Source organism: Herpailurus yagouaroundi, unplaced genomic scaffold, assembly GCF_014898765.1.
Source record: "Herpailurus yagouaroundi ecotype Mexico unplaced genomic scaffold, PumYag 205, whole genome shotgun sequence".
NCBI lineage: Eukaryota > Metazoa > Chordata > Mammalia > Carnivora > Felidae > Herpailurus > Herpailurus yagouaroundi.
Genome location: NW_024412436.1, coordinates 8,050,263 through 8,065,817, shown reverse-complemented (window position 1 = coordinate 8,065,817; position 15,555 = coordinate 8,050,263). Strand labels below are relative to the sequence as shown.

Genomic DNA, 15,555 nt, shown 5'->3' with positions numbered 1-15,555 from the left:
GTCGGTGGCTATATGTGAGCCCTCCAAATGACACAGATTTTGCAGGAGACAGGAACTGGGAAGAAACGGAACTGATGCAGCATTACCTATCATCATGGTAATGTGGCCCCAGGTAACACTGTCCTCTGTGATGTGCAACTGACAGTTCTTGGGGAGTAGATTTTGGCCTGTGCACCATTGATCTCAAGGAATCTGCAGAAAATCAGAATAGAATTTTCAAGGGCTGCAGGGGACCTTGGTGATCCTGCAGTTTATCACTCCTTTCTCACCCTTGGGCAAAGGGGAAGACCAATCCTCATTGTTTTCCCAAGCCAAACTTGAACACTTACAGTTTTCGTTTTGTTCCGTTTAGTTCAGTTTAGTTTAGTTACTTTGATAGAGTGAGAGGGGCAGAGAGAGGGAGAGAGAGAGAATCCCAAGCAGGCTCCACACTGACAGTTGCAGAGCCCGATGCGAGGTTCAAACTCACAAACTGTGAGATCATGACCTGAGCTGAAACCAAGAGTCAGGTGCTTAACGGACTGAGCCACCCAGGAGCCCCAGACAGTTACAGTTTTCAAACTAAATGATGTCTCCATTTCTAGGTAGCATCTCATTTTTCTCTCTGCCTCTTTCCTTCAAACACGCATGATCCCACAGCCGTAAGACATTCAATCCAGGAAGATTCCACACACAGTGCTGAAAATGTTCAGCCTTTTCTGGTGTGGAGGAGATTTGAGACCTCAGCTTTGATGGTGTGTATTCTGTGAGCTCTGTCACAGTTCAGTCCTCATCTAAGCAGCTACCAGTTCCAGCAGATTCCAGAGGCACCAGCCCGCCTACCCCCACTGTCAGCCCCCACATCCCGGGCCTCAGGTGCTTTTCGGGTCACATTAAAGTTGAAATTCAGGATTCCTGGGTTGAAATGATTTTTTTTTTTTGACTTGCTTATTAAAAGAGCTTGTAGACCTAGGTGTTTAGATGGAAAATATTTGTTCCTTTGGCAAAAATCTCTTTTGACCTTTGCAAATCCCCAGCTTAATCAGCTAGTCATTGCCACGAGCCTGCTGCTTCTTATAATGTATGCAACACAGAGGAATATTCATTCAGTTCATCGGTGTGCATGACAGAAAGCGCCCTGAGGCCGACTTCAGATGCTACTGCACCCTGATGAATATGACAATGAGAATTAAACCAACGTCTGGCCCTCGCCCTGGTGAAAGAATGAATTTTGTGTTCATTTTGCAGCTTCAAAGCGTTCATTATAGACCTAGTTGAGCACGCTAATTTTCTCTCTTGTCGCCCATATAGGCTTGAGAACAAAAATAGCTTCCTCTATATGAAGAAACAAGATTGTGGCCTTAATAACCCAGTATGAGGTCTGCTGCGGCTGTTTGGATAAGACACGCTCTTGTGCTCTTGCACAAAGCCAAAAATGTTGTCTATTCACCTGCTTTACGAATGGGTTTATTTTTGTGTCTTACAGAAGTTTTTTGATCTGGAGAGAGAGAATGTTTGTGCTACAAAAGAACAAAAAGATCACGCCTTTCCTAAGTTAAATCGCAACAAGTACATGGTGACAGACGGCGCAGCTTATATCGGTAGGTGTCAGCCTCCTCAGGGGACAGTGCGGGTCAGTGGCGGTCCGACTGTGCTTTTCCGTACCCCATGGGGCCCTGGAGGAAACAGGAGGGTGAGGGCCAAGAGCTCTTGAACCGAACATCTCCTCTAGGGCTTGGTTCAAGCACGAGGACACCACAGAAGATGTTTTTTGTAAGTGTTTTCGGAAATTCTTTGGTCTCCTTGCCTCATTTGATAGGTGAGGAGGCAAATGGCTCATCAAAAGTGAGTCCTGGTGGTCGAATGAGCACAGGGGTCCCTTCCCACCCACCTACCACAGCCAGCCTGTCGTGAGTTACAGCAGCAGACGTGGTGGCCGCTCAGTGCCAAAATGAGCACTTCTTTGGGCAGCAGTCCCACCCCTGCCACTTTATAAATGTCTATCCCTGGAGAATTTACTTAAGCTGTCTACACCTCAGTTTTCTCATCTGTAAAATGGGGCTAATAATAGTTTCTACCTCATTCCGTGAAATTGAAGTGGAATGGATATCTGCAAAGCGCCTTGCACATTTAAAACCGCTGGCACTCAGATAATACCTGATTCGTGTATTTTTTATTTTTATTTATAAAATGTTTATTTATTTATTTTGAGAGAGAGAGGATGAGAGCACGAGCAGGGGAGGGGTAGAGAGAGGGAGAGAGAGAGAATCCCAAGCAGGCTCTGTGCTGTCAGTGCACCTCCTCATGTGCACAGGGCTTGACCCCACGAACTGTGAGAACTGAGCTGAAATCAAGAGTTGGACGCTTAACCGACTAAACCCCGCAGGCACCCTAGTTTTTATTTGTAAGGTAATTTCACAACCCAGATGCAGAAATCATACCTCCTGGTGGAATTGTTTACTCGTGTGTCGGATCTGTTCTCCTTTCCTACAGTGTGGGTGAGTCCAGGGTAACCCCTTAATTGGTACCATCAACTGCAGAGTGGAAATTATTATCTATAAAAGAAGGTACATAAATCACAAAACAGCAGCGTGGCTATTACTGTAAAGATGAAGTGGCAGTCTCCAAATAGAAAAGAAAAACGTGTGTGGAATGAAAGAATATGGAATATGGGTGTTCCCCCATTCACTGAGTGAGTGGAATATGCCCTTTGTGCTTTGTAAACCACTTTATCTCATTTGCTTTTTTTTTTTTTTTTTAGTGTTTATTTATTTTTGGAACAAGCAGGGGAGGGGCAGAGAAAGGGGGGAACAGGAGGATCTGAAGCGGGCTCAGCTATCAGCACAGAGCCCAGCACGGGGCTCCAACTCACCAACTGTGAGATCCTGACCTGAGCCAAGGTCAGATGCTTAACCAACTTAAGGGCCACCCAGGCGCCCCTATCTCATTTGCTGATAGGGAGGGTGGCCTTTATCGCCTACAGTTTAGAAATGAGGACCATAAGACAGGAATTGACTTAAACATGCAGATGTGAAGAAGAGCGAGTTCTAGGATCCACGGCACCCAGAGCCCCACCCCCACCCTGGAACCAGAGGAAGACACTGCCATCAGCCACTGGACAGTTAGTTACTCCATCCTACCTTCTAGAAAGGTGTTCTTTTTCCATTTCGAATAGTTATGTGTCCACATTAGGAGAAGAGAGGATTGGAATTTTTTTAAATGTCTATTATTCAAGCTGTTTTAGGATATGAGAATGTTACTTTATTCATGCTGTCCCTCTCAGTGGCTGAAGATGTAATAGTTTGGATTTTCCCATGTCCATCAGCTTAAGGAGAGTAGAATGAATCAGCTTCTTTTTAAGCAAGTGACAAAAACGAACTCAAAATCATTTCATCAAAACTGGGAATTTCAGGCTCAATAATTGGAAAATACAGGGATGGATCAGGTTTCAGGCACAGTTGGATTAGGAACTCAGATCTGGATATTTTACCTGTGGGGCTTACTTAAAGTGCCATGTGTACTTGGAGCAGTTATGTGGCACCTGTGTCCTAAAGTTCTCTGTTTGAATTCAAGCACTGGCACTGGAAGCTGGAAGATGATGGAAAGTCACGTGATCTCTCTGAGCCTCTGTGTGCCTCTGTTTTCTTATCTATAAAATAGGGATAATAGCATCTACCCTTTGGTGGTGATAGAAGGATTAAATGAGATAATATATGAAAACCTCCAAACACTGTCTCGCATCTGTCTAAATCCTTAGTAAATATGGATTTCTGGCTCTCTCTTCTTCTTCCCATAGAATACATTTTTGTTTGTTTGTTTGAGAGAGAGAGTGTGCATGCAAGCAGGGGAGAGGGGCAAAGGGAGAGGAAGAGAGAGGGCCTTAAGAGGAAGAGAGAATCCTCAACACAGGGCTCCATCCCATGAACTGCGAGATCAGGACCTAAGCCAAAGTCAAGATGCTCAACCTACTGAGCCACCCAGGTAACTTCCTCCATATATTACATTTTTTTAAAGTAGACTTTCATTATTTAGAGCAGTTAGGTTCACAGCAAAATCGAGCAGAAAATACAGAATTCTCACATCCTTCTGCCCCCCACAACACATACACACAGCCTGCCCCATTGTCAACATCCCCCACCAAAGTGGTACATTTGTTTATAACATACATTATACGTCGGACCTACATTAACACATCAGCATCACCCAACGTCCATTGTTGACATTAGGGTTCTCTCTTGATGCCATTCATCCTATGGGTCCTGACAAATGTGTAATATATAGAGTAGCTTCACTGTCCCAAGAATTCTCTGTGCTCCACCTACTCATCCTTCCCTCCCCGTAACTCCTGACAACCACTGATCTTTTTACAGTCTTCAGAGTTTCAGCTTCTCCAAAATATCATGTAGTCAAAAATCATAGTAGGTAGCCTTTTCAGATTGGCTTCTTCTACTTAGTAAAGAGAGAATCCCAAGCAGGCTCCCCACTGTCAGTACGGAGCCCCACGTGGGGCTGGAACCCACGAACCATGAGATCATGAGCTGAGCCGAAGTCAGACACTTAACTGACAGAGCCACCCAGGTGCCCCAAACTTCCTCTGTATCTTTTAACGGCTCGATAGCTTATTTTTTTAGCACTGAATAGTATTCCGTTGTCTGGATCTGCCACAGTTCTTTTATCCACTCACCTACCCGTTCACCTTCAGGACGTCTTGGCTGCTTCCAGGTTTTGGCAATTATGAATAAAGCTGCTGTAAACATCCGCACGTAGGTTTTGTGTGGACATGTGTTCAACCCTGTTGGGTAATACCAAGGAGCGTGATTGCAGGATTGTATGGTAAGATTATGTTTAGTGTTGCGAGAAACTGCCTGTCTCCCCAGGTGGCTCTGCCATTTTGAGTTCCCGGCAGCGGTGAGCTTTCCGGTCTCCCAAAGTGGCGCTACAGTTGTCAGTTCCCAGCAGCGGTGAGCGAGAGTTCCTATTGGTCCACATTCTTACCAGCGTTTCGTGTTGTCCAAGTTCCAGATGTGGGCCCTTCTGATACGTGTGTAGTGTAGCTAATGATTGCTTTTAGTTTGCATTTCCTTCATAATATGATGTGGAGCATCTCTTTATATGCTTACCTTGTCATCTGAGTATCTTCTTTGATGAGGTCGTTGGCCCATTTTTTAATCATATTTTTCATTTTCTTTCTTATTTCTTATTTCATTTTCTTTCTTTTTTCATTTTCTTCTTTTTCTTACTTTTTCATTTTCTTATTTTTCATTTTCTTTCTTATGAGAACCTGTATTACGAGTTCTTTGTATAATTATAACAATCTTTTATCAGATGCATCTTTTGCAAATATTTTCTCCCACCCTGTGCGTTATCCCTTCATTCTCTTGACAGTGTCTTTCACGGAGTAAACTTCTTAACTTGAAATGCAGTTCAGCTTATCAATGATTTCTTTCCTGGATCGTGCCTTCAGTGTCGCATCTAAAAACTCACCACTGAACCCAAATTCATCTAGATCTTCTTATTCGTTATCTTCCAGGAGTTTCATAATTTTGCATCTCACATTTAGGTCTGTGACCCATTTTGAGTTAACTTTTGTGAAAGGGTCAGTGTCTAGAATTCACTTTCCACAGGCCCATGTCCAGTTATTCTGGCAAACATTTCTATTTGTTGAAAAGGCTACTTTTGCTCCCTTGATTGCCTTTGCTCCTCTCTCACGATCAGCTGACTTATTTACGTGGGTCTATTTCTGGAGCCCTATTATAATTCAATTTTAAATGAGTTCATTTTACACACAGCAGTTGAGCGAAACATTAATTCCCTAGAGCAAAGCATAGTTATTGTATAAAAATATTTAAAGAGCATCCGGAGAGAAAATTCATTGATAATGTAAATAATGATCAGCATGTTCTGGAAATCTCTTAAGTCGTCACTCAGACACCTGCTGAGAATGCGAAATTAAGAAAAACCCACACTAATCCTTGCATGGAATTATAGCTCATTAAATCTTTGCAGGACTTTCAGAAGATTCCCCAAATGGTGTCCTCTCTCTAACCTTGAATTCTGTAGACTGTATTTGAGTCTAGTTTGGCAAATTTGTCCAGAAGTTGGTCTGAATTGTTTGAGAGCTGATGGAGTGGTATGTTAGGTGAAGGCACTCAGAAATCGTGTCGAAGGCCCATACACCTTCCCAGTGAGCTTGTCTAAACGCTTATCTATACCCTCGTCTATACCTGGGGATGACACTACAGTTCTCCTGCATTCTGGAGGCGGAAATGGCAGTCTCAGGCCTGGGTGCAACAGTGTCCCAGAAAATATTGGAGCACATCCATGATTCTGAAGTTTAGCCAAACCATGAGGAAGTGAAAGGTGGGAAATGGTCACACTGGTGGAGGACGTCCTCTGTAGACCTTGGCAAAGCTGCCTCAGGCTGCAGTTCCTGAGAAGAACCTCAGGAAAGCTTTGGAGGATCAAAGGTGCAGGATCTTGGCTCCATCACTGTGCTGAAGGGAAAAGCTGAATCTCACAGAATAAGCCTCCAAAATCTTGTCACTTCTCCCCCACCTTGTCTTCCCCTCTCCTCACATTTCCACGTCTGTGCTCTTCAGAGAGCATGGTCCACAAATGAGTGGAGTTCAGTGTGGTCCAAGGCTCCAGCTGAGCAGCTGATGCTGAAGTCCCCAGGGAAGATGCACAGTTGGCCTTTAGGCTTGGAGGTGACATGGAACAGAAGTTAAGGGTGGGCTGTGGGGTCAGAGCTGACTTTGAAACTCGGCTCTGGTATTTTTTTCACTCCTGTCTCGGACAAATTACCTAACCTTTCTGCGCCTTAATTTCCTCGTCAGTACAATGGACTTTGTATTATCACCTCATAGGATTGCAGTGAATATTGAAGGAGATAATGTATTGATGTAATGAATTCACTTCCTGGCGCTCAGCTGTAGGCACGAGACTTTAGGGTCTTATCCACAAGCCCTTCCGTTGATGGAATGGATAGAAGGCACTGCCTGCCAGCGGGCTCCAAAATAACTCTTAACCTGCAGCAGCTACTAATCCCCAGTCTAAGAAGTCCAAGCCTGTATTTAGCTGGCGCTGAGCATTGGCACAGAGCCTCTGAGCGTGGCCATGTGTCTGAGAGCACGTGGTCAGAAACACACCACTGGCAAAGAGACTCCCACTCAGTATTGTGAACCATTCGGCAGACAGTTCACTAATTTATAACAGTAAAAATTCATCCACAGTTAGGTCTATCATGAAGCTATCGATAGTGTCGGTGTGGTGTTTGGGGGTATGGCAGGGAGACAGTATGAGATGGAGGACAGAGATAGAAAAGAAAAGGAACAGTTCTTTCTCTATGCTGATAATATTTGATTTAGGGACCTGGTATTAGGCCCTGAGGAATAAACTCATGAGAGACAGGGAAACAGCCTCCTCTGGTGCCATATGGAAAAAGTGTGGGGACTCCAGAGAGCAGCAGGGGGCCCACAGGATGAGCGTTGTGAAGGAACACCTATCAGCTCTCTGTGGATGTTTCTTCCCCCACAGATGGCTGCCAGGCCAGCCTTGGGTCAAGGGTGCCTACTGTCTTATTCAGCAAATATCCCTGCAGCTGTGGCTGAAGAGCTGCTGAGGGACTGGAGATCAAGCTCTACACTTAAAAAGCCTTCAGTTTTCTTTATGAAAACAGCTCTGGACCAAAGAGGAGCACAGATTCGGGAGCTTAGACCAGACTCAGGCTGGTGGTAATTTCTGAAATCATTTTGTCAGTCTTGATGCAGCTAAATCTTCGTTAGTGAGGACACTGCTTCATTTATTGTATTATACATTGTGGAGATCTGGGCCCATCACTGATTAGCCATGTGACAGGAAAATCTGTTCACCTCTTTGAGCCTCAGGCTTCTCATCTGTGGAGTAGGCGTAAATCCTACCGACTCTGTGAGATAATGGGTACAAATGCCAAGCCTAGCACTTTGCTCATATTAGGCACTTAATAAAGGAGAGCTCTTCTCCCTCTCTAAGGCCCCTATATCGTGACTTTATCCCTAACTCTTCCACCTCATGCTCCAAGATCCTGATCATATTTTTGTCCACATCCCTTTGGGGGTGTGGCTTTCTAATTTCCAAAGCAATGAGTTTCTGTACATCCGTCAATTGCCATTTGTGTAGTAAAGAATTTAACCTTACCCTCAATAAAATGTTTTCCTGACTCATCCAGCCAGAGTTAGAAATTCCTTTTCTCTTACCCTTGTGGCATTGTATACCTACATCTCTTTATATTATAATCATTGTGTTTCCTTCCTGGACCCCTTGAAGTCAGGGACTGTCATATTCTGGTTTATATCATGGTCCCTAAGAAATGGTCAGAAGAAATAACATGGCCCCATGTACCTGGTAGACATTGGACACTCAGTAAATGTGCATTTATTGGTACTGTTCTCCTGCTAGAACCCTCTCCCTGCTGGATGGCAAGACAGGAGATTCATATGGCACTCTGGGGTCGTCTTGTCTTTTATCTACTCTCGCCTAGAAGATGAACTACATGTGAGTGACGTAGATTCAATTAGTCCCTTCTTGGACAGATTCCAGCCTTACTACCTGCTATGGGCTGAACCGTGTCCTCCCCAAATCCATATGTTGGAAGTCCCAGTACCTCAGAATATGACCTTATTTGGAGACAGGATCTCTACAGAGGTAATAATCAAGTTAGAATGGGGTCATCGGAATGGGCCCTGATCTGATTTGACTGGTGCCCTCATAGACAAGGGACATTTGGACACAGAGACAGACATGCACAGAGGGAAGAGAAGGTGAAGACACACAGGGGAGAAACTGGCCATGTAGAAGCCCAGAGGAGCAGCCTGGAACAGATTCTCCGTCCAGGCCCTCAGAAGGAACCAGCCCTGTCAACACACTGGTTTTGGACTTTTAGCCTCCAGAACTATTAGGCAACAAATTGCGGTCATGTAAGCCACCAAATCTGTGGAACTTTGTTACAGCAGACCTAGCAAACTAATCCACCAAGTATCACCAGACAGTCGTGCTGGGAAGCCTACCGTCATCACAACTGCCTCCATGCCTGGGCCAAGGAGCCAGATCCTGGACCCAGGAAATGATTTACAGCCCAGGCAAGGAGGGCTTTGTGTATCCAGATAGGAACGGGTTCTCCTTCTCTGCCTTCAGCTTTTTCTTCAATATGCAAGCTTCTGGGCACTGTAATTAGAATCCCTCATTTGTACATGTGGATTAGATGTCGTCTCTTTGAGAAGGTAGTAATTGTTCACAGGCTTTTTGAGTGTATTCCTATATATTTTCAATATTGCTGTATTTAGTGTGTCTTGTGAATGTCAATAAGAAATAACATTTACAAAAAAAAAAAAACCCCAGCAGATTCCTTGTTTTGAGTTTCAAGTTGAGCAAAGCTGAAGAAAATGCCAAAATAATATGCAAATATTAATATGCCATATGTAAGGCCTCTTGGAGTTTTTTTGTTTTTTGTTTTTTTTTGAGCTGTCAACACAATTCAGTCTCCTTGTCATTATTTTTTTTTAATAGAGTCTGTTGTGTGTTTCATTGAATGCGGAATGTTCCCCAGTGATCTTAACGCCGTGCCACTGTCTCCTTTGTCTGTTCGCAGGCAATTTTGACTGGGTAGGGAACGATTTTACCCAGAACGCTGGCACGGGCCTCGTTATCAACCAGGCAGATGTGAGGAACAACAGGAGCATCATTAAGCAGCTTAAGGATGTGTTTGAGCGGGACTGGTACTCGCCCTACGCCAGGACCTTGCAGCCGACCAAACAGCCTAACTGTTCCAGCCTGTTCAGACTCAAACCCGCCTCAAACAAAAGTGCCACGTATGGTACCAGCACCAAGGACCCCGCCAGCGTATAATGTGAAGGGACTGCCGGGACAGCTCGTGTTTCCTATTTCTATATAAAGGACTTGAGGAGAGAAAACCAATTTAATATGTCTTTTTTTAGGGAAAAAAGCACACTCACAAAGAAATATTCTCCGAACGCCATGTAATATCTTATCTAACAATATCTTAGCGGCGTGTACACTAAGTGTAGGATTTTTTTGTACCTGTGACTCCTGACAGAGAATGTCCTTTCAGCTTGGAAGTTAGTTTTTACGTTTGCATACAGATTTTAAGACTTTGATGCCTCTTCCTTCCTAGTTTTAGAACTTTTTCTGCTGCCCTACCTGTTCCATTCTTACGAAGCTTAGCATGAGGGAAACGCTTTCACACCCTTCTTAGCGAGGTGAGTGAGGCTTTCACCCCAGCCGAGAGACCGATCGAGCCAAGTATTCGCTCTGTAAACCGTCTCCAAGACCTGTACAGTCGTCTGAGCATGAACAGCTGACATCTCATGCCAGCCTCAGCGCTCTTGAAAAGCACCCTTTCGCCTCCTTGTTCATCTTCTTCTGATACCACTCCATTTATTTCGTATCATTTTCTCCTTGCAGAAAATGTTCTTATTAGCGGCGCCCCTGTCTTCGCCTCGATGTGAGTTCCGAGTCTGACGGCATCTTTTGGAAATGTAGGGATTCCTCAGAGGGGATACCAAATGGAGATGGCAGTCTTTAATTTTCACCTTTCAACCACATTTCCCCCTGAAATTGGTAGTTTAAAACCACAGCCAGCAATATGTATCTTTTCTCTCAAGCTCAGAAAAATTATGTAGCTGCCTGCTAATATCCAGCAAGCTATTAAGTCTGCATTATGAGAATAAAAGTAGTTTTTCACATTTTTGTTTAGCTTCTGGTATTATAAAGGAAAGATCTCTATGCATCTGTGGACTTTAATTTCTTCAGAATCATTCATTATGCTGTTAAGGGTATGCCAGCAAAGCTTTATAGAGCTATTTAATATACCAAATGCTTTTCAGAGAAATGCAATTTAAATACTGTGCTTAACATATTTTACTAAGAAACAAAAATATTGGATTATTGTTCTAGAATGTCGTTGTGTGTTGCTGTTTTATATCTATACAATATATAACCCTATATTCATGGAGACTGTTGCCACACTAGAGACAGGCATGGCCTCTTTGGAGCTCAGAGCAGGTGGCCATCAGGAAGCCAGTCTTAAGCTTGCTCCTGACTCTCTAGGACCTGGGACAGAGTCCTGCACTCCTTGGCCTCGTGTTTCTATTGGTAACGTAGGGACAGTAATACTCACCTACCTCGCGTGGATGTTGTCACGGTAGGAAATATTTATAACTTGTTTTGAAATCAAAAGAACCTATATAAATGCTAAGCATTGTGATGTATAATCTTTTTCTCGAAATAATCTTTGTGGTATCCTGATACAATCCATACCAGGTTCTCCCAGAGAACCTACAAGGGAAAACAAATCCATAGCCTCCAGCTGCAAATGTGGGTGAACACAGTAACTCAAAAACCCCGCTGGAGATTAGGATTGTCATCATCATTTTGATGGCGCATTTTGTCGGGTCACTTCGGCATAAATAACATCCACACGAAGCCAGACATTGTGCTGGGGATCGTTCTTTAGGACCGGCATATACGTGTGTTTTCAGAGCAGGGAAGAACAATCTCTATTATTTTGTGTATCCAGAGACTTGCTTTCTATTTCACCAGGTAGAGTCATGGAAGAACCTATGAATCTCATCCAGTGGGTTTGATTGGTTGTGGAGGGGCCATTGTTTGTCAGCTAGTGGTCACGTAGTTCCTTTCTTGTTGCTCCCAAGATAGGCTTTACTGGATATTTGGCCAGTCAGTGAAGAGAGCTGGGAGAGAGCGCACGATTCTTAACAAAATTTTTCACCAATAATGGCCGGGCCATAAGATTCTAAATATTGACCGTATACCCAGTCCTTATTTGAGTAGGTGGCTAGCCTGCCAATCATCTCAGTAAAATAAAGGTGGCTTCGGAGATTATTTTAAAAAGGAAGAAAAAAGAACAAGCAAAGAGTAGGCATGGAGACAAACATACCAAGTTCCATTCTGGGCAAAGAAAAGCAACCGGGGCTAGGTTTGAAAAGGGCCTCCAAGGGGAGAGGTGTGGCTGCCTCCTTGTTGGTTCTCAAGTATCACCCGGAATGGGAGTCACAGCTGTGGGACAAGCGTTGGCTTGGCGTAATGGGGCCCCTATCATTGTCCCTCACTTCCACATGTGATGGGAGAGAATGGCATCCTTTATAAAATGGCCACCATTGCCATTTCCCTCTGAGCCCATCGATACAGTGGCACCAGGAACTGTGTCCCGGGACTTTGTGCCACCAGCACCAGCAGCAGCAGAGCCCCTCCCTGGCCCAGCGGTCTACCCCCTCAGCCAGGTCGCCGACTTCAGGAGGCAGCACTGGCCTCCAGGCAGCCAGGAAAACAGCCCCTGAACAGAGAGTGTCATAAATTGGCCCATGTCTCCTAAGAGAACATTTAATTTGGCAGAACTTTCTTTTGCATTTGGATGCTTTATCTGCCCTCCTAAAAGTGGCCTTCCTCTCTTTCCGACTCTGTGTCTGTGCAAGACACAACTTCTTTCTATCCCACACCCTCCCCAACACACTCTCCACTAGTTATTTCCCAGGAGAAAAAGCAAAGCATAACAAAAACACTTTAATTCGAGACAATCTGACAGATGTCCTTGCCAGAAATTCGGAGGAACCTAACCTCCAGTTTCTTTTCCTCCATAAATATTCCAGGAGTTATTTCCCAAAGGGGAAAAAGAATGCAAACACCATTCAAGACCGTAGTTTAGATTCCTGTGCCACTTACAGCAACCTAGTGCCTTATTTATTCTCAAGCATTGATTTTAAACGGTGATTCACTCTGTGAGAACACTTACGCTTACCGCGTGGTCCAGTAAGAACGTCTCGTGGGTCTTCCGGTCAAAAACACGTGTCAGTGTCATCAGCTTTCATGTAGCCTGCTCTCCTCCTAAGCCACCCAGTGCTGACCACCCCCAAGTCATTGACACACACCGTCAAACATCAGCACTGTTGGCCTCCTCTGTGCTGTCACTGGCCTCCAGTGCATCCGCTAACTGAATCACAGCTTATCAAACCACCGGAGAGGAAGTGGAATCTTCTGGATCATATCCACGCTCTGTGAATGCCACACTTTAAGTACCTGAAAATGACAGGAGCGAGGCACACTGAAAATGTCCCCACTTTAAAGGACCTCGTAAAGAGATGCTGGCAGACTTCAAAGTCCCGTGGAACATAGAATGGAAACTAGTATCTAAAAGTCAAAGCAGCCCCAGTAAAAGAAACAAAAGAGCTGTGAACACTGTGTCTGTGCAGATCTGGGCACCTTTTTCTATTCGGGCTGTATCTGTTTTATTGTTTGTCTCACTTCTCAAGTGGCTCTTGGTGAGACGGGTGTGATCACGTTGTTGGTTGATCTCGCCCTTAGAAAACTGTGTTTTGTCACTGCAGTTGCTGGTCTGTTCAAAGTGCCTCGCTGAACCTGGGACTGACAGAAGCCCATTTCCCACCAGCCTGTGGCTATTTTCAAGTGACTGATTCATTCTGAGTTCTCTGTTTGTTTTTAGAAACTTCTATTGAACTAAATTCCAGGGAAAAACAAAACAAAATAAAAAGACTATAAGAATTTCTCGATAAGATCAGACCCAGGGTCCGTCTGTCTCAGGAATTCTACCCCAGAATCTGCCTTTTTTTCATATGTATAATCACTTGTGTGACTTTCTCTGTCCAGAATTCATCCCATTATCATCAACACTTAAGGGATGTAAAAAGCTGCCTTCACTTGTGATGGAACAGTTACCTTCTGCAATGAAAGAGACTTTGCTATCGGTTATTCAGACTCGGTCCCTAATGAACAGCCCCAAACATTGTGGACGAATGTTCAATTCTTTGGATTTCTGTACTTATTCTCAATGAACTGGTGCACTTTATTATAAGCCTTTTGAAGGAGAGATTCATATAATGTCCATTTGGCCTAAGGTACAGTGGATAAATGAATCCATAGTCAGCATTTTTCCATTTGCTATGATTTAGCTTTTTTTTTTCCTTTTTCTTTTTTATGCTGATAACCAAATAGCTATTCATCATTTTTACCTTATTGATTTAAATTGACAGAGGATTTTTAATAGCCCTGAAGTCAACCCCAGTTCATTGTCTGCCTTTCTCGTTTGAGAGAATTCTCATCGGTGGCTGAATTATGAAGATATTGCTTTTATGGTGACTAGATAGGTATTCTTTAGAAGCTTCTTGAAGTAGTAAAAACCAAACTTTCTTATTTTTGACCCATCAGCAAGCAGTCTGGTACTTACAGAGTTCTAAAAAAGGTCACCGACCATGTCCGCTTCCTTTGGCAATTTGCTGGAAAGAAATGGGAGACTTAGTAGGCTATTCTGCATTTTCTTCTGTTATGTTCAACTACTAAACTTCTGATTCTGTTACAAAGGATATCTTGGATTTTTAATGTTTCTTTATGTAAATAGGACAAAGTTGTACCTGGACATATCTATACTATTAACCTTAAGATCCCTAAATAAATCGGTGTGATAAAGGGCTGAATTTGGGGGCAATCATTAAAATTCTCAAGCTTTTCATATAACCAAATGCTCGATTTTTTTCATAAGTAAATAGTATATGGTCTTTTCCTTCTGTGAGATGAGGCATTTGTTTTTCTCCTCAGCTTCCAGACTGTACACTCTCTCCCCGTGACAGAACAGATATGTGTGGATACAAGTCTCACGTACTTCCCCACCCACCACACTCTGTTCCTTCCAAGCTTCTACCCATAATCAAATACACCTGGTGTCTGCTCAACAGACCCAGACTGAATCTCAGGTCTGGAGGATTCCTTGAAAGCCATCCAAACCAACTCCTCCAAATGTACAAATTCTCTTCCTGTGTGGCCACTCAGAAGTTGAGGGCCTACTCACGCCAACACATTGGGAGTGGTTACTACAGTTCCTTTCACAAGACCCACACAGAGTGCAGTGTTACTGATTTGCTAGAGTAACTTGGATTTGAGATGCTTTATCTCTGAAAGAAAGTACACAGTGGGTACCCCTTTTGTAGACAGAGAAATTCTGAAGAAGCATACTTTTTTAAAGCTGTCATTTGAGAGTTTAACAAAGGCTTAGTAAAGCCAACTTGATGAATCTGCAATAGTCAATTATGATTTGATTTTATCAGCAGTTTCTGAATCCTGAAATTGCATGCTTAAAAAATAAATCTGCCTAACGTTCTAATAAGAGACAATTGTGCATGGAGCCAATTAAGTCATAGGAAGGGTGAAGATTATTGATGATTTATTTTTATTTCATAGAAAAATTAGTAAGGAAAAAATTCTCCTTGGACAAAATCTGGCTATCAAACCTGCTCCTTCTGACCTCAGACATGCTGAAAATTTTCAATTCCATTATGGACTCTCCTGTCTTCCATGGGTGAAATAATCTTAGGAATGGTCGAGAAATTCTGCACTCTTGGTAAGACAGAAACATGGACAGACCTGGTTTCTTTTTTTTTTTTTTTAATTTTTTTTAATGTTTATTTATTTTTGAAAGACAGAGAGAGACAGAGCACAAGCAGAAGAGGGGCAGACACACACACACACACACGCACACACACACACACACACACACAC

The 15,555-nt window shown here is 43.5% G+C and overlaps 1 protein-coding gene across 5 annotated transcripts in view; it reads left to right on the top strand.

Annotated features, from left to right (window-relative positions):
* Nucleotides 1-14,562, top strand: part of PLD5 (phospholipase D family member 5) — a 434,076-nt gene extending 419,514 nt beyond the window's left edge. For 4 of the 5 annotated variants that reach the window (XM_040451812.1, XM_040451814.1, XM_040451815.1 and 1 more), the window contains 2 exons: nucleotides 1,466-1,580; nucleotides 9,605-14,562. In XM_040451812.1, the coding sequence (XP_040307746.1) occupies nucleotides 1,466-1,580; nucleotides 9,605-9,861 (372 nt within the window). In that variant the 3' untranslated portion in view covers nucleotides 9,862-14,562. Of the gene's footprint in view, nucleotides 1-1,465; nucleotides 1,581-8,415; nucleotides 8,512-9,604 lie in introns of all 5 variants that reach the window. The other variant, XM_040451813.1, reaches the window with a different exon arrangement.
* The last annotated feature ends 993 nt before the right edge of the window (nucleotides 14,563-15,555 follow it).